General features: G+C 43.1%; 1 protein-coding gene across 2 annotated transcripts; it reads right to left on the bottom strand.

Moving 5' to 3' along the window:
• Nucleotides 1-1,169: 1,169 nt before the first annotated feature.
• On the bottom strand, nucleotides 1,170-25,672 carry EIF4H (eukaryotic translation initiation factor 4H). 2 transcript variants are annotated; one of them, XM_030871988.3, is made up of 7 exons: nucleotides 25,514-25,672; nucleotides 10,284-10,471; nucleotides 8,188-8,252; nucleotides 8,008-8,104; nucleotides 7,632-7,691; nucleotides 3,193-3,330; nucleotides 1,170-3,102 (listed from the first exon to the last, which is right to left on the bottom strand). In XM_030871988.3, exons 1-7 carry the CDS (start codon nucleotides 25,570-25,572, stop codon nucleotides 2,963-2,965), a joined length of 747 nt encoding a protein of 248 aa, XP_030727848.1. In that variant the 5' UTR covers nucleotides 25,573-25,672; the 3' UTR covers nucleotides 1,170-2,962. The 2 variants fall into 2 exon arrangements, with proteins under 2 accessions (XP_030727848.1, XP_030727849.1); XM_030871989.3 differs by lacking the exon at nucleotides 7,632-7,691.
• Between the last annotated feature and the right edge of the window lie 236 nt (nucleotides 25,673-25,908).

Here is a 25,908-nt window from a genome sequence, read left to right as displayed (position 1 = left end):
GTACTAGTGACCCCGCATGACCTCAACAGCCATTTGGAATTTGAGAAGAGGGCTGAGAGGAAGCAAAAGCGTATCTGAAGCATAACTCGTGAAGAGAGATTATAATAAGGTTGTTTAAAAAATCAGGCACAGGAATCTCTAGAGGCTGCCTTGCACCATCTCAAGACATAGCAAAGCAATGCTGTTTCTAACGCATCTCAAGCCAGAGTGGCTTTAACAAACTCAAGTCAATCAGTTTTTCTTCTTCTAGACTTGATCTCTACCAAGTAACTTCCTTCACTGAGAAAACCAGGCTACCCCTAAGCAATGACGAATGAAAGGGGATGCTAGGTAACAATGGCAACACCTTCCTTCCTCACCCGCCCGTACGCCCCTCCTGACTACTGCCCCCTTTCTGCCTCGAGCTCACCAAGACCTCCCTGAAGAAACAAGACATTTGAGTCATGAGGGGAAACCCAGGCTTCTGGAAGCCTGCTGTGGAAACTTGTCCTCTTCCGGGACCTGGAGAAACAATCTGGCTTTGGACAAAATGGACTCCGAGGAAAGAACATTCTTAGAAACCTGAACCCCTTATTAAAAGGGCCTCACTAGGCACTCCACTAAAATGTTTCTCTGAAACCAGTTCAAGAATAGCAGAGAGAAACCAGATGTCAACTATCTGTCTAAACCTATCTCTGGAACACTCACATAGGTGGTACACACTTTTATGAAAATGACCCTATTTATTTAGGTGCTTATTTGGAGAAAGACGTACCTTCCCGTCTCAACTGCTGAAGCCCGCGCGCCTAGAGCCCATGCTCCACAACAAGAGAAGCCACTGCAATGAAAAGCCCACACACTGCAACAAAGAGTAGCCCCCGCTCGCCCCAACTAGAGAAAGCCCGTGCGCAGCAATGAAGACCCAACGCAGCCAAAAATAAATTTAACCCCCCCCCTCAAAAAAAGAGAAATTAGTTTTTTGGGGGAAAAAAAAAACAGGAAGAAAGTTGGCATCCCATCTCTGATCATCACCAGCTTCTAAAATAATTTCACAAATCTTGTAACTTCCGAAAGCAAGACGCTTTGCTCACTCCGCAGTACATCCACTAAATTTGGACACTACTTTCCAAATTTAAAATTAACTTCACAAGCAGCTAAAAAACAACTCAAAAATAAAGACAAGCATTAAATATTACGTAAGGTTTTCTTTTATTTAAAAGATCATTCACAAAATACCATATCCATAGATTTACTTTCTGTCATATAGCTGAATGTGTTAAGTGTTTGGAATTCCATTCTTACATTTAAAAGTCAACTGGATTGCCCAGAAGTTTAGATGAATTTGTTTTGTTCTTAATCTTTTCCACACTGAAGATGTAAGTAGGTCATCTGAAAGCATCAGGTTTGATTACAACCACATAATGCATGTCTTTCTTAAGGTAAGTATTGGTGTTACACAAATGGTTCTTATTTCAGAAGCAAACATGACAGGTGGAAGGAAGGAAAGGAGGGAGAGTTCTGTAAATTGCTGAGACCTGGTGACAAAGACAAAGTAAGAGGGGCCGAGGATGGCAGCTAGTGAGGAGCTACTTTCTAAGCACACTGCGTGGGCCAGCCTGCCCCCGGCCCTCCAGTCATGCTGGTGAGGGTCTCTCTTTTCCGGGGCTCTAGCTGACCCTGAACTGCTCCCAATTGGATGAAGTGGGACTCGGGCGCTCAAGAATTTGTTCACACAGAGGTGTTCAAGCTCAAAAGCTGCTGCCTAGCCTGGGTGAGTGCTGAACACTGTACGTGGCAGTGAACGTCCTAAAGCTGAGAACTAGTGACCTCAAGCCACCTACCAGTTACCTGACAGCTCTGCATAGTCAAATTCTCAATTCATCAAGTGAAAGAGAGTCATTCTAGGCCCATTCTTTCACTCTAAAATTAAGAGATGGTGGGAAGCGCAGTATCTCACTATTACTTGTATCAGGGAACAGATAAACACAGGGAGTGATGCAGAACACACGACAACAGGGGTTTGAGAGGAAGCAGCGTCCGCACTAGGAAGTGAGCCCAGCACCGCGCTACCACCTGCAGTGCCCAATGCACCTCTGCAGCCAGCAGAAAGGAAACCAGACAGCAGTTCGCTACATCCAGCCACAGAGGAGCCTCTAAAACGGCCAGTGAAAGAAGGGAACCAGTTTGGACACGGTATTGAAAGAGCAATAATAAAGTATGTGAACACAGCAGTGTATTCAATTTATCTCCTATGTGCACCCTGCCAGCAGTTCACATTATCTTTTTAGGTTTTGCTGTTTGAAATGTAAGCCTATTCTCCCATCTGGGGAGGGAGTAATGGAGTCAGGACTATCTATAAATAGTTACAGGAAGGAATTTGCAAAGATCAACAGATATTTTATCCTTGTTTTGAAAGCAATGTGTCCCAAATTCTGTATGTTGATAACAGCTGAATAAAAACAAGATGCTATCCAATTTGTGACTTGTTTTTTTTTTCTTGGAAGCCACAGCAATACAGAACTCAACATGCAGGTTGCTGAGAAAAATCAAAGGAAACGCCCAGTGTGGCTAAAGGAAAAACAGAAAAGCAAAGGAGAGAAATGAAGCAGCATTTCAATATAAAGAACTCCCGCATGGCAGCTGCCTCTGTCCCTCTAGAGAAACTCATGTGCTGGAAAGAAACAAGGAGCGAGAAGGAAAAAGGACAGAAGGAAAATAGGAAAGGAATGGCAGGAAGGAAAAAAAGAAAAAAAAAAAAAAGCACAAAACAGGCACTAGGTAGATTCAGCAAAGCCAAGAATGTACTAAAAACCACTTGTTAACTGCTGACATGCACTCACAAGCTCTGTGTTTCCATTGTAAGAAAGGAGGACAAAGGTCAGGCGCAGGAATGGTAACTGCAGGACTGCCGGTCTGGGGGGCAGCCAGGCTGTGCTCTCGCTCGAACCCACCCCCCACATCCCATTCCCTCCCAACCGCAAGCTCATTCTTGCTCCTTGTGAACGACTTCCTCTCTGGGCCTGGCTCCCCCGAAGATAGCAGAGTTGGGGTTGGCTACTTGATTGAGGGGCGTTGCAACTGTTCGAGGTTTAAGCTGGAGCCGTGGTCTCTGTGCTCTTTCCTCTGGGGGAGGGAAACACAACATGGCTTACAAATGTGTCACGAGAAGACACCCTTCAGAGCTCCATTTACACGTTCACGTTATCGTCATACCTTCTGTTGGTTCTCTGAAATCCATATTGGGCCCTCGAAGGGGAGGGCCATCTCTGAAACGACTTCCCATTGGAGGGCCTGTTCGCCGGTCACCTGGGCGACTCCCTCCCCTGCCTCCTAAGAAGTCATCCCTGAAGCCTGAAGGAGGAAGATGACATTGAATTATCTTTTAAACTACTGTCTCAAAGCTGATAACATAGCTTGTGTGAATTAAGTTTAATTTTAAATTCTTTAGTTTGTCCAGCATCAAAAGTGCATACAAAATGAGTCCAAACGTGAATCTGTTGGGTAATTTCAATGCTAACAGACTTCTAAAATAAAAAAAGAATCTTAGCAGAGAAAAATAAAACGAGCTGTAAATTCTTAGCTTGCAGGAAAAGTCCATAATATTCTAATATGGCTTAATACAAAAATGCTCAAAGCACCGTTTTATTGTTTTCTAATACAATCTATAGTTATTAAAAAAGATAAACCTGAAATTTAGAAGTTATAATTTAGAACACAAAATCAAAAGGAAAAAGCTAGATATGAAGACAAAATAAAAATACAAAGTCACCTCTGGGTGACATCCCCCATTTTTCTGTTTCTGCTGCGATTCGGGTGTGGATCATTCTAAAAGCAAAGCACCTGTGTGTAAACAAAGCTGTGATCAGGCCCACTCCCTTCCCAGAGAGGGCGCCAGAGAGCAGGAACCGCAGACCCAACCCACACCTCCTCTGGCTGCAAAGGGTTCCCACACCCCATTCATTTGTGCACCGCTAAAATAATTACCAACAGAAGTAAACTGCATCTCATTTAGAATTAAAAAGTAAGTTGCAATTTGGACTTCCCTGGTGGCGCAGTAGTTAAGAATCCTCCTGCCAATGCAGGAGACACGGGTTCGAGCCCTGGTCTGGGAAGATCCCACATGCCGCGGAGCACCTAAGCCCATGCGCCACAACTACTGAGCCTGAGCTCAAGAGCCCACGAGCCACAACTACTGACGCCCACGCGCCTAGAGCCTGTGCTCCGCAACAAGAGAAGCCACCGCAACGAGAAGCCCACGCACCGCAACGAAGAGAAGCCCCTGCTCACCACAACTAGAGAAAACCCATGCACAGCAACAAAGACCCAACGCAGCGAAAAATAAATAAATAAGTAAATTTATATTAAAAAAGTTACAATTCTCATCAGTGTGAAGAATATCTTCTCAATGGACTTTAAGAACCTTAAGGCTTATTTAGTTTTGCATTTAACTGAAAGTCATAGGGGGAGGTTAAGATAATTAACCTTTTAACAGTATAACCAACTTAACTTTCAGTAAAAATTTAAGCAATAAGACTATAATTAAACAAATGAGCTTGCCCCCTCTGTTTAAGCTCCTGAAGGTGACTATTTTTACTCACTCCAAGGACAGTGCGATTGCTCAAAGCTTTGCAGGAACTTATCCTTGAAGAAGGATCCTGAGCTTGAGAAATATTCTTCTACTAAATAGTTGATTCCCATTATTCATAGATTTCACGTTTGCAAATTTGTCTACTCACTAAAATTTATTTGTAACCCTGAAATCAATACTTGGGGCCTTTCGCTGTCATTCAGACATGCACAGAGCAGTGAAACGTCTGTCACCTGACACATACATTCCCAGCTGAGGGTTGAATGAGCCAACACTCTGCCTTGTCTCAGCTCTAACAGTAAACAAGTGTCCTTTTCACCATCTATTTAGTGCCAGGCTTTCTGCTCTTTTGTGCTTTTTGTTAGTGATTTTGCTGTTAAAATAAAACAGCACCCAAACATCATGCTGAAGTGCTGTCTAGTACTCCTAAGTGCAAGGCTGGGATGTGCCTTGTTAGAGAAGCCTCACGCAGGCATGAGTTACAGTGCTGCTGGCCGTGAGTTCATTGTTAATCAATCAACTATATATATTAAACAAGGCGTCTTTAAACACAAACACATAAAGCAAGGTTATGTATTGAATGGCTGACAAAAATATGACCAGAGGCTCACAGGAGCCTGTGTATTTCCTCTATGAGCGATGGCTCCGTATCCGCCAATTTGCTGTTTGCAGTGGTTTTAAAGAACCTAACTACTGTGAATATGGAGAATTAACTATCTGCAATAGTGGGGTTCTTTTGTTCTTTAAGGGTAGCAAGGAATTTTTAAATTGATCAAGTTATCTGAAACTCAGTTCAGAGACTAAATCGAACAATTTCAATTTTAACAAAACAAGTAATGAAAACAATTCTAAGAAGGTTCAGACCAACAGGAGCACTGCTTTGGGGGAAAACCCATTTTGGAAGCATATCATCAAGTATAAGTTTCTTTACAAAATCTTTTCTATCAACCAGAGAGGATACACCATTCATTAAACAAGCTTAATTAGTATTCAAACATTTAACCTGACATTTCCCCCAAACTAAACTGTGTGTACCTTTCCACACTGATTATGAAAGTAAAGTTACTTCCCTCTTAATGAGATTAATTTTTGCTACCAGTGTTTAGCATAAAACAAATTAGCTCACACCCACACTGACAAGGCACATAAACACAACTGCTACTTTGTCCAGGTCCATGAGACAAAGTATAGTGGGGAAAAACCCCAAAACCTAGTGTACATTAACATCAAGTGACCACCTCATTTCAAAACTCTTATGATATGAGCGATGGGAAGATTATGGGGGGGGGGAACCAAGGTTTGACACTAACAATTATCTTTTCATCAAGTTTGATGACAGATTTCTAGGAGGCACACTATTCATGAAAATCTTCTGAGCTTTCTTTACGAAGTTTAGTTTAACACACCGCCTAGGGACTTCCCTGGTGGTCCAGTGGTTAAGACTCCGCACTTCCACTGCAGGGGGCGCGGGTTCGATCCCTAGTGGGAAACTAAGATCCTGCATGCTGCATGGCACGGCCAAAAAAAAAAAAAGATAAAAAATAAATAAAAGCACACTGCCTATTTCTGGTTGACAGGGACTTTCTTATTTGTTTTCTTCTTTATATATTTTTTTGTACTGCTTAAAAAAAAATTTTTTTTACATTGAGAGTATGTCATTTAAAAAAAGGCATTATTCTAAAGAGTAAAAATGGTCTACCTATACAAATAATGTATATAGGCCGTACCCCACCATGTGCGCACTGCTGGTTTTAGATTATTACCAGAACACTGTAGTTTACACTGGTTGGTGGCAAGGTAGCTTCTCTGGCTATGTTCACTATATGTCTTGCTTCAGAGTAAAAAAGCCCAAGCTAAGCCAGCAGTAGAAAGACATCAGTTCCTTTGGTAACCTCCAAAGCTGTGAGCTCACTGTACTATTTCTACAGTACTAGGAAAGGCAAAACTGGCAGATTGGAGACCACCACTCATCAAGTCACTAACTACTACACCTGAGGTGGCTTTGAGATGACATCTGTTGCATTTTTCAATCAGAGACTAGCTTATACATAAAATTACAGGTTTACTGGATTATACTGTACTTTTATGAATAAGCTCATTTCTGATTGGCTATAGGACTTTTAGGAATTAAATTATTCAACAGATATAAGCAGTAATCTGTTTAGCTAACACAGTACTGGAATGAACTTTTAAAAAATTTCGACTCACAAGACAAGTTCCTCCCATACTTACCAGTTACTTTCTACTGATTTTTGTTTTGATTGGGGGGGTGATGGGGGGGCGGGCACTAATGATCTCATCTTATGTGGTGGCAAATGCAGAGACAACCTCAAGTTTGTAGGAAAGAAAACAGACTTGTTTTTCATTCTCTACCTTATGGTTACAATGGACATTTTTACCATATGATTTACCTTGATAATTAAAAAAAAAAACAAGTAAAGAGATGAAGAGATGTTTAGGAGATCAACCCTTCAAAGCCTGGCATGCAAACTGACCTCTTGAGTTGACACAAGGAGGCACCCACTGGTATGCTTTGATGAGTTAAGAAAAGCAATGATAAAGTGGATTATGTCCACTTAAGGGACAGGTGCTCCACGCCCTTTAAGAGACAAAGAGGTCATCAGGACTACCTATTACCATCTAAGAGGGAGCCACCAGGAACCATTAGTATGAGGCTTTCTGTAAGCTTCTAGAACCTTCAGACTTCTAGAAATAATAGTACTTCTATTCATGCCATACACACAAGCATCATCAAGGGGCTCCCCTGGGCTAAACCCTGAGAAAGACTCAGCATGAGACACAGGCACATATAAGAACAGTAGACTAAGAAAAGGTAACAAAATAAGGCGGATCAGTCCAACTTGCCCACGATGTGGAAGCTTTCAAGTCCTACCCCAAACACTGAGGTTCTAACAGAGGCTTATTGCATGCCTGGGTACCTTTTCGGACAGTTTCATTTGTGAAAGGAACTAAAGTAGTCCGGCCAGGCGGGCTACTCACAAGAAATGTACAATAGCAGCAAGGCCACCGAAAAGGGAAGTGGTGATACTTTAAATACTGATACCGGAATTGCAGTCATCCCGGGAATCCCATCCACCTCTAGATTCTTGAGAGCCACCCATTCCTGAGGATACACAAAAAAGATAAAGTTGAGGTCGTATCATTACCTTGCTGCACAAACATGGAAAAATTCATTGGGAAGACGTACAACTCATGTGATGGGAAGTTCAATGAAATTATAAGAGTTTTTGCTGCCAACAGGAAGAAAAAAACCCAGGCTTGCAGAAGCATCATCCATTCTTTCTAAGATTTTACACATTTTTAAAAGCTCATAAACACCTATCAGACCTACAAGATAAGAGTTCTTCTGGTAACCTTCAAGAGCTGTAATCAGTGGGCATACAGCAAGTTTTATGCTCAGTTGTAGAAGAACCAATCACCTCTGTCATCTGGTCCACCTTTCCTGAATCCAAAGCCGCCTTTATCTTGTTTTCTGCCTTCTGCAATGTCCACACGAAGTGACCGGTCACCCAAGAGCTAATAAGTGGAAAACACTGTAAGTACTGGCAAGAAAAAAATCTCAACTACTACCACCACAGAGAAAACCTGAATATACTTACTGCACCATCGTATGTCAAGGCTTCCTTAAGGGAATCCACTTCATCAAATTCTACATAGCAGAATCCTGTAAGAGAAAACAAACCCCCGATTTCCTCAAGGAATTCCGGGTTAAAGATAAGGTGGGATCCCTGTCTGTACCATTTCCCTACATCATAACTACCACTTCTGTTGCATCGAGATGGTAGCAGACTTGCAGAACCTGAAAGAGCATATTTTACTTTCTAATAAATAGAACTTGACTGGTATTCCTCCCTCTTAATTATATTTTTTCCCCTCTTAATTATATTCTAACAGAAAGTGCTAATCAAATAGGTACTGAAATAGTAGCTGTGTTTTTATAAAGCTTTATGTTTTAACCATAATATTAAAACCTTCTTGGGTCACTGAAGAGCTGTTAGTTCTGACTTCTGAACGACTTTCATATAACCTAACAGGGGCTTTAAGACACAGACTTCAAATTCGATACCAAACATGCTTTGATGGAACAGGCTGAGGGCGCCATTACTTACTACTCAGGTAGCTGGTATAAAACTTGTTTTACAAAGCTAAAAAACATACCCTCGGCCACAAGCACATCCTCCTCAGGATGCTAATTAATTAAAGACAGATGGCCTTGGTGCAGCATGCTTTATTGACAACTTGAGTCTCTAACGCTAGATTCTGACACAGGCCTGTAAGCAGAGGACACTCCAGGCAGAAGAAACCACACCCTCTCTCTCACCTCCAACTTCTGAATAAGCTTTTCCTTCTAGCTGCAACACTCTTGTCCATGCCCTCTCGGTTAAATCTGGGTTAAGCACTCCCCCTGCCCCGTATGCTCACACTGCACCCTGTATCACCACCCTCCCGATCCCCATCCTGTATGACGATTACACTTCACCTTCAAAGCCCACTAGACTGCAAGTGCTTCTAAAGCCTGGGTCCAAACTTTTCCTGTTCGCCATTTGCTTACACAAAGAATGTACTGCTTGGCTGTAGAGTTCCCCGTCCTCCACCCCCAACCATACTCCACCTCCCCATCCATGCCTTTTCCCCTAAGTGGATTCAATGCTTAGAAGAACTGAGAAAACTACTTGCAAGTTCAAAGAGGCAACAAGAGCCTAGTCACTCCAGAGCTCCCACTCATCTCACACTCCAGAGCTGCTGAAACTAAAGATGCCCTTCTATGAGACAATCTCTGCTGCTGCTGACTCAGCCCAAAGGCTGGCTTCACCCACACATTTTTACCTTAAATTTGCATTCCTAACGCTTCCTAGCAGCAGGACTTACTGCTCCAAGCTTAACTGATACATTCTTTTTCACTGTTTGATCACTTACTCTAACAAGGCTCCAGGTTCTTAAGTCAGAAGGCTTTCAGAACAACAAAACTATGGAACTGCTCTGCTGAGCAGCACCCCTGCTTCTTCTACAGCCCCACAGCCTGTGTGCCTTTCATGGATGTACTTCTGGGTAAATAAAGCAAACCAAATGCCCTTGTATCTGGCATCACGCACTTAAATACAGGGCACATTTCCCTTTAGGAAGCCTTGGAAGTTGGATAATGCCCATCTGGTTCCTCATTCTTACTCCTCTGCTCAAGAACCTGAAAGACTAACCTACAGACACTAACTTTATCTGAAATTTGAGCCAATCATTTCCTTAAACACATGCTCTGAAATCACAAATGTACAGTGACAACAAGTACTAGGTTACCTTTTGGATTTCATAATAAACTAGATTACAGAAAAACTACCCCCTAAAAATGCAGGAGTCGGCCAAGGTGATATGCACCTGAAAAGTCCTGAGTTTTATCTGTTCATTTCTTTGCTGGTAACTCCTTTTCTGGCAGAGACAGGATTGCTATATAGCTCAGGAAAACACCAGATTTACTTGGGCATATGCCACATATTTCTACAAACTAGATTATGTATAACACTTTCCCCCCCAAATAGAACTGAAGGCCTATGCGTTAAAGCGCTAATAAATGTTTATTTCAACTGCGTGGAGTAGGCAAACGTTCGGAACACTTTCATTGAAACACTTTCATAATTAGAGCCCTCTGGTTTAGACCCTCCTCCCCTTACAATAATGCACAGTAAAAATCCCCCAAACTCACCTTTAAATTTGTCTGTGTCTTTGTCTCTGACTAGCCGTACACTCCTTATGCTGAGATCCTTAAAGATAGCGTCTATGTCGCCCTGCACCGTATTAAAAGGTAGATTTCCTACATATGCTGTGTAGGGGGGCTCTGTGGGCAGCTCCTTCTGGCTACGGGAACCATGGCCACCAGCACTGCCACGGGACCTAGGAGGGGAAACAGACAGGATTCAACTCTGCCCCTGTGTACTTGCCCCAGAGGGCCAAGGAAAATGTCTCCCACTCAGCCACACCACCCAGGCAAAATAATCCTATATAACGTGTACAGTAACATCTCCTTGAAATAATAGAGTATTCCAAAATATTTATGAAAAACATGCTTATTTCTGGATGACAGAAATGTCCACAGAAACACAGAATCTCTGTGAACGTACATTTCCCTGGAGAATCGAATCCAAACATTAACATCCTCCTACAGACAAGTGGTTCTCTCCTATTCACTAAGAATAGGAGAAAAGAACCTAAGCCAATGCCCTCCTTCACACCCGATAACACTAACACACACAGAAATGGAGTGTCCACTTATTACCCTGAAGCTGAAGTTTAACTCACTCACAATACAATTGTTTCTTGCTGATTATAGATAATATGCTCTAATAAAAATTTTAGATTTTGTGCAGCAAGTACTATGTATTGTACATATTACTCTCCACTCCCCCATGCACTACCTCACTGGATCCTCAAACACAAGGTGCATATTACTAATTCATTTAAACGTCAATGTCATTTCCTCAGCTAAGTCAAGAGGTGTTTAGCTTGTCTATGGTTACAGAGCTTAAAAGTGGCAGGACCCTGACTCCACCATATCATGGCTAATCTGCGTACGCACTGGTTTAAATCCGAGCTCTACCACATACTTACTCCACCATATAATCTTGAGGAGTTACTCAATTTCTCTAAGCCTTATTTGGAAAACTGGGTTAATACTAAGAGAGACCTTGAATTATTGAGAAATAACATATGGTGCGTCATACACTGCCTGTCACATAGTTCACATGTGTAGAGTAACAATGACCATAATAACTGCTGTCTAACACCTGAGGTTTACAATGTTTTATAGATAATTTAAAAATAAATGGGACCACCTTCCCTGGTGGCGCAGTGGTTGGGAATCCGCCTGCCAATTCAGGGGACATGGGTTCGAGCCCTGGTCTGGAAAGATCCCACATGCCGTGGAACAACTAAGCCCGTGTGCCACAACTGCTGAGCCTGCACTCTAGAGCCTGCGAGTCACAACTACTGAGCCCACGTGCCGCAACTACTGAGCCCACACGCCTAGAGCCTGTGCTCCGCAACAAGAGAAGCCACTGCAATGACAAGCCCGCGTACCGCAGCAAACAGTAGCCCCCGCTCGCCGCAACTAGAGGAGGCCCATGCGCAGCAACGAAGACCCAACTCAGCCAAAAAAAAAAAAAACCACAAAAAGCAAACAAACAAATAAATAAATAGGGCCACGGGACTTCCCCCTGGTGGTCCAGTGGTTAAGACTCCACGCTCCCAACGCAGGGGGCCCAGGTTTGATCCCTGGTCAGGGAACTAGATCCCACATAATGCAACTAAGAGCCTGCATGACGCAACTGAGGATCCTGCGTGCCTCAACTAAGACCAACTGCAGCCAAATAAATATTTTAAAAACAAACAAAAAAATAAATGGGGCCATTATACATTTGTCAAAACCCATAGCACAGAATGGACAACACCAAGAGTGAACCCTAATGTTAACTATGGACATTGGGTGATAATGACATTGTCAATGCAGATTCATTGATTGGAACAAATGTACTACTCTGGTGCAGATGTTGGCAGCAGGGGAAGCTGTGCCCCTGTGCATTTGTGAGGGCAGAGGGCATATGGGAACTCTATACTTTCTGATCAATTCTGCTCTGAACCTACATTGCTCTAATAGATGGTCTACTAAATTAATGGGAAGGGAGCTCTTCTTTACATCAATAAGGCTGTCAGCTAAAAAATGTAGGAGGAATCATGTAATTAGAAAACCTCTACTCTGCAACCACCAATGTAGTAGTGACTGATTCAGGCAAGGCTCAAAGGATGCCAAAACACTGATAAAATGAATCTGCCAGTCACTACTGCAACCAGGTAACTGAACTTAGTATCACTAATAATGGGAGAAATTTAAATGTGCCTTCTATTTTGGCACAGATTCTTCAAATATGTAAAAGTCATGAAAGACAAAAAAGGCAGGGGAACTAACGAAATGATAACCAATGCTACATGTGATCTTTGGATCCTGGAACACACAGCCATAAAAGAAAAAGCAGATGGAGAAATCTGAATCTGATGAGTATAAATATTATTGTGAGCATTAAATTTCTTAGGAGTGATTAATTGGTACTGAAGTTAGTAGGATGCCTCTGTTCTCAGGAGAGACAAAGTACTTAGGAGTGAAGTGTCAGGACAGCCATTTATTTTCAAAGGGTTCAGCATAAAGCCATGTGTGCATGCACGAATATATAAAGATAAAGCAAGTGTGAAACTTGTGACATCTACCAGTGTCCATCGTATTGCATTCTTTCAACTTTACTGAAGACTTGAAAAATTTCAAAATAAAATGTTTGCAGAACACAGGAGGAAACATTTAAAAGGGGGAGGTGTTGTTTTTCTTTAAGAGACATTTAAAGCAAAAGAGTCTCCTCATATCAGTCAAAAATCTGCTTAAAGTCAACCTTCCTTTCTTTTGGCAGAATATATATTAATACCAGGTCTTCGAAAGTAACTTGATTTTTAAAATTCATATATTGCTAGAAATATCATGAAAGAGATTCCACATCTTGCCTGACACAAATTCCAGATATCTCAAATATTTGATAATAAATACCAGTCTTTAAGACAACGCTTTCTTTTTTTTTTTAAGCAGAAGAACCAGGCTATGAAGTAATTATTAGATGGCTAAAAATTTTAAGTTTAATTACCTCAGAACTGCTGCTTCCCAACAGAAAAATCCTGCATTCTGTCCTAATACCAGAAAAATAGGCTTACAAGTGAATGTGACTTATTTTGCATTTCAATAACCATAAAACTGGGACTTCCCTGGTGGCGCAGTGGTTAAGAATCCTCTTGCCAGTGCAGGGAACTAGGGCTCGGGCCCTAGCTGGGGAAGATCCCACATGCCGCGGAGCAACTAAGCCGTGCGCCACAACTACTGAGCCCGCGTGCCACAACTACTGAAGCCCACACGCCTAGAGCCTGTGCTCTGCAACAAGAGAAACCACTGCAATGAAGAGTAGCCCCCGCTCGCCGCAACTAGAGAAAGCCCACGCGCAGCAACGAAGACCCAATGCAGCCAAACAAACAAAAAAACCCACCAACAACAAAAACCCCCATAAAACCTAAAATATTCTCAGTAAGATACTATTTGGGGCTGGGTACTGAACATATAAAATACAGTATAAACACTTGGAAAACTGTCAAAACAGGGGACCAACTATAATTAAAAACACTTTAAATTCATCTACTCAACATTTATTAAACATCTGGTGGAAAACAGCCCCTTGTCCTGGAATAGCTTACACCTGAGTAGCACATATAAAACATAAATAACTGTAAATGCATACATGCATGTTTGTGTATACATTTACATAGACATGTAAAAAAGCAAAGGGCTACAATGATTTTTAAAAAATTCAACATGAAGGTGAGGATGAAGAAATGATAAATTTGGCAGGTGTCTGTTTGATGAAGCAAGAAAATGGAGGTAGGAAGTCTTGCTAAAAGGGCACATGAGAACTTCTGTGGGGTGCTGGACAGAGGACTGAAAAGATAGGGTCAACCGACCTCTGACTGAGTACAGAAAGCCATGTAAGCAAGCCTTGATAAGGACCGCTGCCCAGGTGAATGCTACTGAGGGGGGGGGGCACTAGCAAGAATGCAGCAGGATCAGAAGCCAGATCTGTCTTTGCAAAGATAGAAAAATCCTGCTTCAGGCAAGCAGTACTTTAAGAGCTGGAGATGTGGAAAGAGCTAACCCAAGCCCATCAACTTGCTCATTTCACCCTAGCCTCACAAAACTGCCAGTGGCTTAACACTCTAGATTTTTTCAAGACTAACCGATGCAGTCCTCAATACTGCCCTACCTGATGTGGTCAGTTCTACAGGACTTGAGTGGTTTTTAGCTTTTCCTTGAGTAGTTCACTGAAGACATTACAATGCAGTGGGACTGGGGCCAGCCTGGTAGATTTCAATTTATTCACTCTATGAAGAGTCTGCAGTGTGCCAGCAACTTGAGAGACAAGGGTGAAGAAGACAAACCCCAGAGAATGCATATGGACGTAATAAAAGGATACATTCTGTCATCAATCAAATAAAAATGTCAAATGTCAGAAATTCTTTGAGCTAAAATTCTTATGAGATACTTCTGACACTAATTTAAGTTTAGAGGGGACTATTATCTAAATAAGCTATGTTACATGAAAGCACTTTCTAAAACAGGTTAAAAACACAGAAGACACACCTGGCACCTTACTTAGCTTGGTGTAGGACCTCTTCCAAATCACCTCTGTACCTTGGTTTTCTCACCTGTTACTTTATAAATATTTCAAATTTCTATGTTATAAAGGAGTTTGAAATTGACTATAAGAACACTTCACAGAGACTGATTGCTTTACAAAAGTTTAATAATTCTAAAGTGTTATGGGTAAATTAAACACGCTACAGGATACACTGCTTATACAGAAGGAGGCTGACTAACAAGCCATGGATGTAAAGCAGGCAACAGATGAGGCAAAGCTGCAGGCCTGGGCACACACCCCCACCTCCCCACCACCCTGCAATTCAGAATAGAGACCTGAAGGGCTGTGCTGCAAACTCCCAGGCCATATCGCTCCCACTGAGCAATGGGCTTGCCCGCTCATTACTGCTGCACAAAGGGACAGTCTATTGATTTAAAAAAAAAATACGAAAGTTTTAAAGTAATAATCACATCCTCAGTCATTTAGGAAATCCAACTTTCAACTCCAGGTGTGACCAAAATCACACCTGGAGCTACAGACAAATCACGTTTCTTCACTCAAATCAACAAAGTATCTGAATGTCTATTAAATACAGAGCACCATATTGAGGGCACAAACCTAAGACTTGTTCCTACCCTCAAGGAGCTTATAATTCAGCTAAGGGGGTCCAGGCATCTAGAAAGGAGAAATCACATCCCAAGTAAAAGACTGCAGAAAATTCAGGAGACAGCAACAAGCACTGTCTCTGCAGGGTGGAGCAAAAGGCACTTGGACTCTATTTTCCAGGCAGCAGACAAAACACTGAACTCTTAAGATGATAATGTGTGAATAAGCAAAGATATATAGGAGTGAGAGGAAACTGGAGGAATGGCAACTATAAGAAAAAAGAAGAGAAGAGATTATTAGGGCTGGGATTAGAGTCAGTAAGTGGATGAAACAAAATTAAGTGCTCAAGACTTGCTTCCAAAGTGTAAAAGATAATAAAAAATGAAGGCCACATGCTATTATTTCTGGACAAGAATTTTACGAAGATTCCTCGGTGCATTAGAAACTATACAGAATTTAAGTACTGTTGCTGTCATTCTTAAAACTTTAAGACCAGTGCCAAGATACCATGACTATAGAGTATTAACCTCTCTTTGGTATTTGGAACATTAGGTGCTCTCCCTCTATTACTTCTAGGTGATAACTGAGTTCGTTTCATTGGGGCTGATCAACAACTTTGGTCTTTCATGTGCCACCTAGAGCTTATTAGCATATATCACATGGCCTGAGGCACTATCCTAGATCCTACATAAAATCACAGTAAGACTACCTTTATGAGAATAAAATCCAAGTAAGCAACAAAGACAAAATCCTCTGAGCATGCAGAAAGAAAGAAAGATCAAAATGTGTAACCTACTTGGTTTCTAGACAATAATCAAAAAAGGTTAGGCTCTCAAAAGCCAAGCCCTTATTTCATAAACACCCTTTTACACTACCTATTAACATCTTACATTAGGAAGATACACTGGTTACAATCACAGAACCAACATCAATACATTACCAACTAATTCATTACTAACTAGTTCAGTTTATTCAGATTTTCCTAGCTTTCACCTAATGTCCTTTTCCTGTCCCAGGATCCCATCCAAGATGCCACATTACATTTTAGTTGTAACTTAGGTTTTAAAAAACTAGTCCAATGAACTTGGATTAAAGACCCTTCAGTTCCAAGCAGATCTTCCTCTAAGTGTATGTATTTTCCAAGGCCTTCAATTAGCACTCAAAATTAAATCCCTTTATCTTGACAACTGTCATTCCTACAGGATATGCATGAAAGCCTCTGAAAGTTTCTGGTAAACACTGGGGGTGGGGAGGGAGCAGTGTCTATGGTGAATTCTTCAATGAGCCCTATTTCAAGGAGCTCTTTTCTGCTGTGAATGGGAACTTAATAATTCAATCACATCGGTAAGATATAAAAAGCAATGCAGAGAAATGCAAAGTTGTTCTGAGGCAGGAGCTCCTGTCTTGTTCACTGCTTTATCTCCAAAACTATTACAATATCTGAGACTTAGGGTGGAAGGAATGAAGCCACAGGCCTACCAACTACTTTAGGGCTGCCAGTAACTTCTTCACCAATGTGGGTACGCTTATTTGGAAAAAAATTTAGATTATAAGAGAGGGTTACATGTATTCAGTAGACATCCCCAATTATGTACTTAAGTTTTTTGTTTTGTTTTGTTTTGTTTTTTTGCGGTATGGGGGCCTCTCACCGCTGTGGCTTCTCCCATTGCGGAGGCTCCGGACGCGCAGGCTCAGCGGCCATGGCTCACGGGCCCAGCCACTCCGCGGTATGTGGGATCCTCCTGGACTGGGGCACAAACCCGCGTCCCCTGCATCGGCAGGCAGACTCTCAACCACTGCGCCACCAGGGAAGCCCTGTATTTAAGTATTTTTCAAAAAATTTTCAGGCTGTGTACAACAACAAGAAATACATTTTACATCACAACTTAATACATGCATACATTCCTGCATGTTAACTACACAAATTAATTTTAAAAAGCTTGCCAACAGTACTAACTCATAGTATAATGCACACTATTGTCTATTCTATTTCACCTTAAAAGATGCTTACCAGGACCCACACTAAGTTGATTTCATCATCTCCCAACAGGACACAACAGGCAGTTTGAAAGCCTTGTTTTAGATGAATAGTGAACACGAAAGGGACTTCTGGTTTACAGTCTTTTAGGGAACTTTTCTTACTGGGAAAAGGTACTTATCATAATGAACTAAAATTCTGGACTCCTAACATGAAAGGAAAGAAATGCGCTTAGTAATTTAATAACTTCATATGGGTGAAAAAGGTTACTCAATCCAAAAGTTCCAGATTTGGACTTCCCTGGTGGCGCATTGGTTGAGAATCTGCCTGCCAATGCAGGGGACATGGGTTCGAGCCCTGGTCCGGGAAGATCCCACATGCCACAGAGCAACTAAGCCCGTGTGCCACAACTACTGAGCGTGCGCTCTAGAGCCCGCATGCCACAACTACTGAGCCCATGCTCCGCATCAAGAGAAGCCACTGCAATGAGAAGCCCGCGCACCGCAAGAGTCACCTCCGCTCACTGCAACTAGAGAAAACCTGTGCGCAGCAACGAAGACCCAATGCAACCAAAAATAAAAATATAAAAAATAATAAATACATTTATTTTAAAAATCTTTAACTATTAGGTAAAATGAGCAACTGGTAAATTCCAATCTAGACCATACTGAGGTTCCTCCGTTAACAGAAAATCAGTTAAAGTAACAATTCTTTGCATTTTCAGACGGCCTCTAAAAGCACCAAAATGTACTTCCTTTGGTTCTGGCTCTGCCCCCGCAGAGCCAAACCTTTCTGGCTGTAGTATCCCTGTTAAGTCAAAGAGAGCAAACACATACACCGATCCTGCCATTGGCCTTCGCATGAATCAGGCCGGGGCACCAAACTGCACTATTACTCATGCATTTGCAGTATTAAAAAAAAAGAGGGGGGGGTGGATTCCCTAATGGTCCAGTGGTTAGCAGTCCACGCTTTCACCCAGGTTCAATCCCTGGTGGAGGAACAAAGATCCGACAAGCCTCATGGCGCAGCCAAAAAAAAAAAAGCCACCTTCTGCAAAGAATGTTTTTGATAAAGTGGTAAAAATGATTAATTTTATTAAATACTGACCCACTTTTAAAATATTCCGTTACAAAATGGGAATGAAGCACTTCTGCTGCTTACAGAAGTACATGGTTATCTCCAGGAAAGGCACTCCTGCAAGTGAGTTACAAGCTGAACTAGCTATTCTTTTCATGGAACACCATTTTTACCTGAAAGAACTGACTAACTATGGTTCAGACTCGGATGCTACATAGACATTTTCTTGTAAATGAAGTGAGCCTGTCACTTCAAGGAAAACAACAGTATTGTCTGCTGCGAATGACAAAACGCAGGCTTTCAAGCAAAAACCAGAATTTTAGAAAACTTTTATCTATCAATATAAGCTTGACAGTCTCCCAATACCTGAAAATTTTCTGATGAAACTGATGGTGACATTAATGAACATGATTTTTGATACTGTATAGTGAAATGCTTCAACATTTGGAAGAGCTACATAACTCAGTGAACTGGTATTTTCCAAATGACCAAAGTATCATGTTACAAAAAAAAAAAAAAACCAATGTACAGCTGGGCTTCCCTGGTGGCGCAGTGGTTAAGAATCTGCCTGCCAATGCAAGGGACACAGGTTTGAGCCCTGGCCAGGGAAGATCCCACATGCCGCGGAGCAACTAAGCCCGTGTGCCACAACTACTGAAGCCCACGCTCCACAACAAGAGAAGCCACGACAATGAGAAGCTCACGCACCACAACGAAGAGTAGCCCCTGCTCACCGCAACTAGAGAAAGCTTGCGCACAGCAACAAAGACCCAATACAGCCAAAAAAAAAAAAAAAAAAAGCACAGTAAAAGATCCACTCAAAATATAAGATAGATCTATGGATTTTAATGTAAGAGTATTAAAAGTTTATTGTTACAACTAACTTTTATGGAAATTACCACCTGTCAAGTTTTGGTACAGTCACAAGAGTATCTACAATTATCTGAAAAGGCTATTAAAAAGTCCTCCCACTTCCAACTACTTACCTATGTAAGGCTGGATTTTCTTCATATATGTCAACCAAACAACCTACCTCAAGAGTGAATACAGAAGCAGCTATGAGAAACGAGCTGTCTTCTACTCAGCCAGATATTCAAAAGGCTCCAGGGAATTCCCTGGCGGTCCAGTTGTTAGGACTCCTTGCTTTCACTGCCAAGGGCCCAGGTTCAATTCATAGTCAGGGGAACTAAGATACCAGAAGCCCCGCGGTGCGGCCAAAAAAAAAAAAGGGGGTGGGTGGGTGGCTCCAAAAATGCAACTGATTATTTCAATTAGAGAACAGTGTGCAGAGCGAGGGAGATCACCAGCTACATCTATCCTATACTGGAGTGCTATGAAGGTACTATGTTTTCAGTAGAGTATCAACATACTGAAGCACATCCAGAGGGTCCTATCAAGAACATTTTAAAAACCATCATATGGTTGGCAAACTTAAAAAAAATAGGATGTTCAATTATTTAAAAAGACAACCTAGACATTACAGCTGCTAAGTGCAATCAAAATCAAGTGGTCACTTACTTCGTGCCGAGTGTGCAGGTCTAACCAGCTGCACAAATGATGAAAAGGTAAAGATGCATGGCATGGTCTTTTGCCCAACACTCTTCCATTTCTAGCAGAAGCTGGAAACTGGAAGGTGGATCTGATCTAGGACTGACCATGCCCCCCCACACCCCCAGCCAAACATTCTGCTTTGTATGTTCCAAGTTTCTGTGAAGACTTCTTGAATTTGTGTAAAGTCTTTCCAGAACACTAAGGTTAATTTCAAACAGAAATATAAATTTTGAAAGTATGCGAAAAAAATTTTTTTTTTTTAGAAATCTCAGAAGCATTTAAATATTCCAAGCATGAGTTCTGTTACAAACCAATAATGTACAAGGATGAATTACTTGGGCTTCCCTGGTGGCGCAGTGGTTGAGAGTCCACCTGCCAATGCAGGGGACACAGGTTCGTGCCCCAGTCCGGGAAGATCCCACATGCCGGGGAGCGGCTGGGCCCGTAAGCCATGGTCGCTGAGCCCGCGCGTCCGGAGCCTGTGCTCCGCAACGGGAGAGGCCACAGCAGTGAGAGGCCCGCGTACCGCAAAAAAAAAAAAAAAAAAAAAGAATGAATTACTTGGTGGGACTTCCCTGGTGGCACAGTGGTTAAGAATCTGCTTGCCAATGCAGAAGACACGCGTTTGAGCCCTGGTCCGGGAAGATCCCACAAGCCATGGAGCAACTAAGCCCGTGCACCTGCAGTCTAGAGCCCTCGAGCCACAACTATTGAGCCGGAGTGCCACAACTACTGAAGCCCATGCGCCTAGAGCCCATGCTCCGCAACAAGCTACCGCAACGAGAAGCCCGCGCACTGCAATGAAAGAGAAAGCCTGTGCTCAGCAACTAAGAGCCAAAGCAGCCAATAAATAAATGAATAAAAAGAATGAATTACTTGGTACTAATTTACCATACTTATGGTATTACATTATAAATGCTTTATGCCTATAAACTGAACAGCTTTCCCTTTATTGGCTTTAGAAATATAGACAGGAAAATAAAAACTCACTCCATCTAACCCTCAACAGAAATTTTCCCACTCTAACTCCAAAGGAATTATTTTAAGAATTAAAAAATTATAAATTGGACTTCCCTCGTGGTGCAGTGGTTAAGAATCTGCCTGCCAATGCAGGGGACACAGGTTTGAGCCCTGGTCTGGGAAGATCCCACATGCCGCAGAGCAACTAAGCCCGTGGGCCACAACTACTGAGTCTGTGCTCTAGAGCCTGCAAGCCACAACTACAGAGCCCATGTGCCACAACTACTGAACCCGCACGCCTAGAGCCTGTGCTCCACAACAAGAGAAGCCCACGCACCGCAACAAAAGAGTAGCCCCCTCTCACCGCAACTAGAGAAAGCCCGTGCGCAGCAATGAAGACCCAACGCAGCCAAAAATAAATAAATTTTTAAAAATTATAAATCAACAGCTATCAAATATTAAGCATTTTTAATGGACCAAATACTGTGCTGCACAGTTTAACATCTCATTTAATACTCCCCAACAGCCCTATAGAGGAGTTTCTATCTTATATGCAGAGAAAGTGAGGCTCAGAGAGGTAAAGAAACTTGTCCAGATCATACTGCTCATACACAGCCAAGAGGACACTTAAGCTCTGGTCTGCCTGATTCTAAAGCCAGGGCTTCTGCCTGAACATCTGACATCTCAGAGATCTCTTGGTAAAACCAAGTATTTGTGGTAACAACACTTCGCAAAGAGGACAATGACTTGGAATCAAGCACTGGGAGACTGAGTGGAGAGAAGGATGACAGTAAACCCAAACAACTTGCCATCTGATAGGTAAACAGGATTTTAGAATATGCCTTTCAACACCTTTACAGATCCTGTTATAAGTGAAACTAGCTAGCTTTTATACACTTTCTTCCCCATTTTAAGGCTTAAAATATCCTTAGAAATTTAGACAGAGATGCCAAGCTTAAATCCTATAAGACTCGAAGATTAGAATTCTAAATCCCCTAACTGGAACCTAATAAAGAATATTTAATTTTGTAGCTTAATCAATTTTTAGCAGGTACCATTTCAGTAATATCAATTCTTGCTAATTCCAAGTTCCAATCTAATTCTCAGGATTGATGCTACTTTTAGGTTAAGCACTCAAAAGGCCTTTTGCAGTTAAAAATGTAAAATCAGTGTTACTCTCCACTTTACTGTCAATAGCAAATGAAAAACTGGAACCCCACAAAGATAATTTAGCAAAGTGAAAAACCAAATACATTCAAGATATGGTACAATCAACTCCTGATAATTTGGAATTTTGTTTTGACTTGCTTTCTGAGCAACAATGCAGTCCCTGGTTCTCTCCTCTGCTGCAGGCGACATGCCTCTATAGGCTGGGGAAATAAAGCAGTTGTTCAGTATTGCTTCCTGACAACCGTACTGGTTACTACACACAACTACAAAATAAACTTACAGGGAATGTATAATTATTAAAACCCAAGTTCTTGGTTTTTTTTTTTATTAAATGAGAAGACCCTTCTTTTTTTTAATTAATTTATTTTTATTTATTTTATTTTTGGCTGCGTTGGGTCTTTGTTTCTGCATACGGGCTTTCTCTAGTTGCAGTGAGCAGGGGCTACCTTCCTTGCAGTGTGCAGGCTTCTCATTGCGGTGGCTTCTCTTGTTGTGGAGCACAGGCTCTAGGCGCGTGGGCTTCAGTAGTTATGGCTCGCAGGCTCTAGAGTGCAGGCTCAGTAGTTGTGGCCCAAGGACTTAGTTGCTCCACGGCATGTGGGATCTTCCCAGGCCAGGGCTTGAACCCATGTCCCCTGCATTGGCAGGTGGATTCTTAACCACTGCAGGGAAGCCCCTTGACTCTATATTTCAAACCTGCCATTCCTTTCACCTGTGACCCAAGTTGCTTAGAGTTGAGACATCTTATCTAGCTAAGGTGTTTTAGACTAGTGAGAAGTTGCCTTACAAAAGTACCAAACAGGGACTTCCCTGTTGGCGCAGTGGTTAAGAATCCACCTGCCAATGCAGGGGACACGGGTTCGAGCCCTGGGCCGGGAAGATCCCACATGCCACAGAGCAACTAAGCCCGTGCGCCACAACTACGGAGCCTGCACTCTAGAGCCCTAGAGCCACAACTACTGAGCCTGTGTGCCACAACTACTGAAGCCCACGTGCCTAGAGCCCGTGCTCTGCAACAAGAGAAGCCACCGCAGTGAGTAGCCCACGCACTGCAATGAAGAGCAGCCCTCACTCGCCGCAACCACAGAAAGCCCGCGCGCAGCAACGAAGACCCAACGCAACCAAAAATAAATAAATAAATTAAAAAACAAAAAGCACCAAACAAAGCAATACAAGACCAGCTTTCCATAGGTGGTAATCGTCTATAATGCTTAAGCTTCTATCTGAACATAAACAAACAGCACTGAGACACGTACTGATGTGAACATAATTCAAAACTCAAAATTATCATTGAAGAATATCTGGTCAACTATCCTATCACCTTGCTAAATTTCAAAGATTCCAATAACTGATAACTTTCGACCTGATGAAGTTAAAATAATATTAACTATCTGGAATAGGAAAGCTTTGGCACAGATCACATCACTACATGTCTAGTCCTCTGTGAAGTTTCCTGACTCACCTGTGACACCGCCTCAAAGAACACACAAATTCACCGACAGGTTCTAAAAACTACTTTCTGGCAATCTGAGCAGTATTTCCTATGTACTTTTACATGAAGATGAAGTGGAAAATTCTGAGAAGGTAAGATGTAGAAGGTGCTTAATAGTAAAAGGACTTTTTATGAGGAAGCTTAGGAGATGTATCATGCCAGCTACTATTCTCTTATACAAGTTTTTGGAGTACATCTGGGTAAATGGCTAACAGTGTCCTCGTCTTTTGATATTCTGATAAATAAATGGCATCTTAAAAGAGAATTTTACTTTTGATCAACTTCTATTGTTCAAGGTACTCCAACTGTCAAAATTTGATATCCACCGAAAGTCTAACTCGAACACCTCTAGTCACCAGAACAGCTGGTAAATTTGTCAAAAGGCAGAATTAAAAAATAATAATAAAAAAAATCCCCAGGCTCTGTATAATATGACTAACACTGTAGTTCCAAACCAACTAAAATTCCTTGGAACTGCCTTAATCTGAACTACTCTGTTTAAGAGTTTTCCTGGGTACTTCCAAATGCTTTTTGAAACTAGGAAGGAAAAAAAAATCCTAGTTATTAAATTTCAAGATGACTGACGTACAAATTTGATGTCTAGAAACCTACCCCCAAAGCATTAACTTTACATGTAATCCAACATCTATTTCTTTTTTATTAGTAAATAAAGTATTCTTTGAAGTAACAGGTGGCTCCACCTCCCCCAACTTCCATGTCCCCAACTTTCATGAATGATACTGGGTACACTCCCGCACCCAAACAAGCTTTTATTTGAGCCATTCCCAAACCAAGGTATTAAAAGATCATTCTTCACCAAACAAAGATACTTTTAGGATTGAAACCCAGGAGACTGGACACCTCAGTAGGTACTATTGTGGTGTTATCCTGGGAAAGTAATCCTTTCTGTGAATCACACAAAGGCCAAGTGTGCCCTTGACAAACAACAAGATGTTTACAGCCTATCTTCTAAATTTTGTATGAGGTAACTTGTGGCTAAAAAGAAATAATCTAGGGCGGGTTCCTGGAATTGAACACCATAAGCTTTTCCTTCACTAGTCAGGGATCTTTCTTTTAAACAAGGTGCCTCAATTACATATAGCCTGTGTATGACCAGAATCAGAACGAAGCTAAATGCGATTCCTTCTCCAGGTCTGGAGAAACCAGGGAGAATAACATCTTCTGCCAGTAGGCACGTAGCACTTGTCAACAAGGCACTCTGATCTAAGAAAGGATAAATACAATGCTATGATGTGTATGTTCTGGTTGGTCTCCCCCGACCCCGGGGTGAATCGAACTATTCCAGGGCTCCAGCTGCCAAATCCCAGCCTCACACCCGTAAAGGGATGGGAATCGCCCCTCTCTCGGCCTTCCGATCATACCAAGCCCGCTGGTCTCCTGGCGAAAGGGGCCAGGGGGCCTGCAGCGCAGGCTGACAACAGGAAGCCGCGGCCGGGACCGGGACTGGAGCGGGGCAGGCCGCGGCCCCCACCCCCGCGCTGCAGCACAGCCCCGCGCCGGCCCCGCCGTACTGGGGGATGGGGCTGGAAGCGGGAGCTCGTCCTACCGGGCACTCAGCGCCGCTGCGGCCTGGCCCTGCGACCGAGGCAGAGGAAAGACACATCGTAGGCGGCGGGGGAGGGGTGGCACAGAGAGGGATCTGTCCCGCGAGCAAAACCCGGGGAGCCTAACCGCCGCCGCACCCTCCCCGAGCGCGCCATTTCCAGACCCCACTCCTCCCGGCGCCTCTACGAGGCCTCAGTCGGCCCAGCCGGGCCCCTACCGCTCGCCGCCCCTTGCTGTGCGCGCGAGAAGGCCGCGGGCCAGGGGCCCCTGACTCCGCCCGCCTCTCGCGCCCGGCCGGGGCCCGCGCACGCCCGCCTCACCCTCTGCCGCCGCCGAAGCTGCTGTAGGCCCGATCGTCGTAGGTATCGAAGTCCGCCATTTGCCGTCTCCGCTCCGAGAGGAACCAGGGTGAGCGAGGAAGGACCCCGCAATATAACTCCCCCCGCCCCGCCGCCGGGGCTGTCCGCCGCACCGCCTGATCGCAAATCGCACGCACGCACGCTCGCGTGCGCGCACGTACGCCGCGCCGGGTCTGGGCTGGCTGGCCTTTGGCAGCCCGGCGCGTTTTGCGGCCCACGTGGTGCGGCGGCGCGTTGGCTCGGCTCCTGCCCTGGCGCTCCGGCCCATTGTGTGCTAGCTCTGAGGCTTCACCCGCGGCCGCCTCCTGCCCCTGCCCCGCCCCACCCTTGGACGTGAGCCTTGCCCTACCAGCCGA

The sequence above is a fragment of the Globicephala melas genome, chromosome 15 (genome assembly GCF_963455315.2).
Source record: "Globicephala melas chromosome 15, mGloMel1.2, whole genome shotgun sequence".
In the NCBI taxonomy this organism is placed as follows: Eukaryota; Metazoa; Chordata; class Mammalia; order Artiodactyla; family Delphinidae; genus Globicephala; species Globicephala melas.
Note: the sequence above shows the minus strand (reverse complement) of the source record. Positions and strands in the feature narration are given on the sequence as shown.

Excerpts from the sequence above, each read along its gene's own strand:
- EIF4H (XM_030871988.3), bottom strand. The coding sequence starts at position 25,572 with ATGGCGGACTTCGATACCTACGACGATCGGGCCTACAGCAGCTTCGGC. Across the intron at positions 8,253-10,283 it reads AGACACAGACAAATTTAAAG|GATTCTGCTATGTAGAATTT; the intron begins GTGAGTTTGGGG and ends TTTCTCTTACAG. Across the intron at positions 3,103-3,192 it reads TTTCAGAGAACCAACAGAAG|AGGAAAGAGCACAGAGACCA; the intron begins GTATGACGATAA and ends TCCCTCCCCCAG.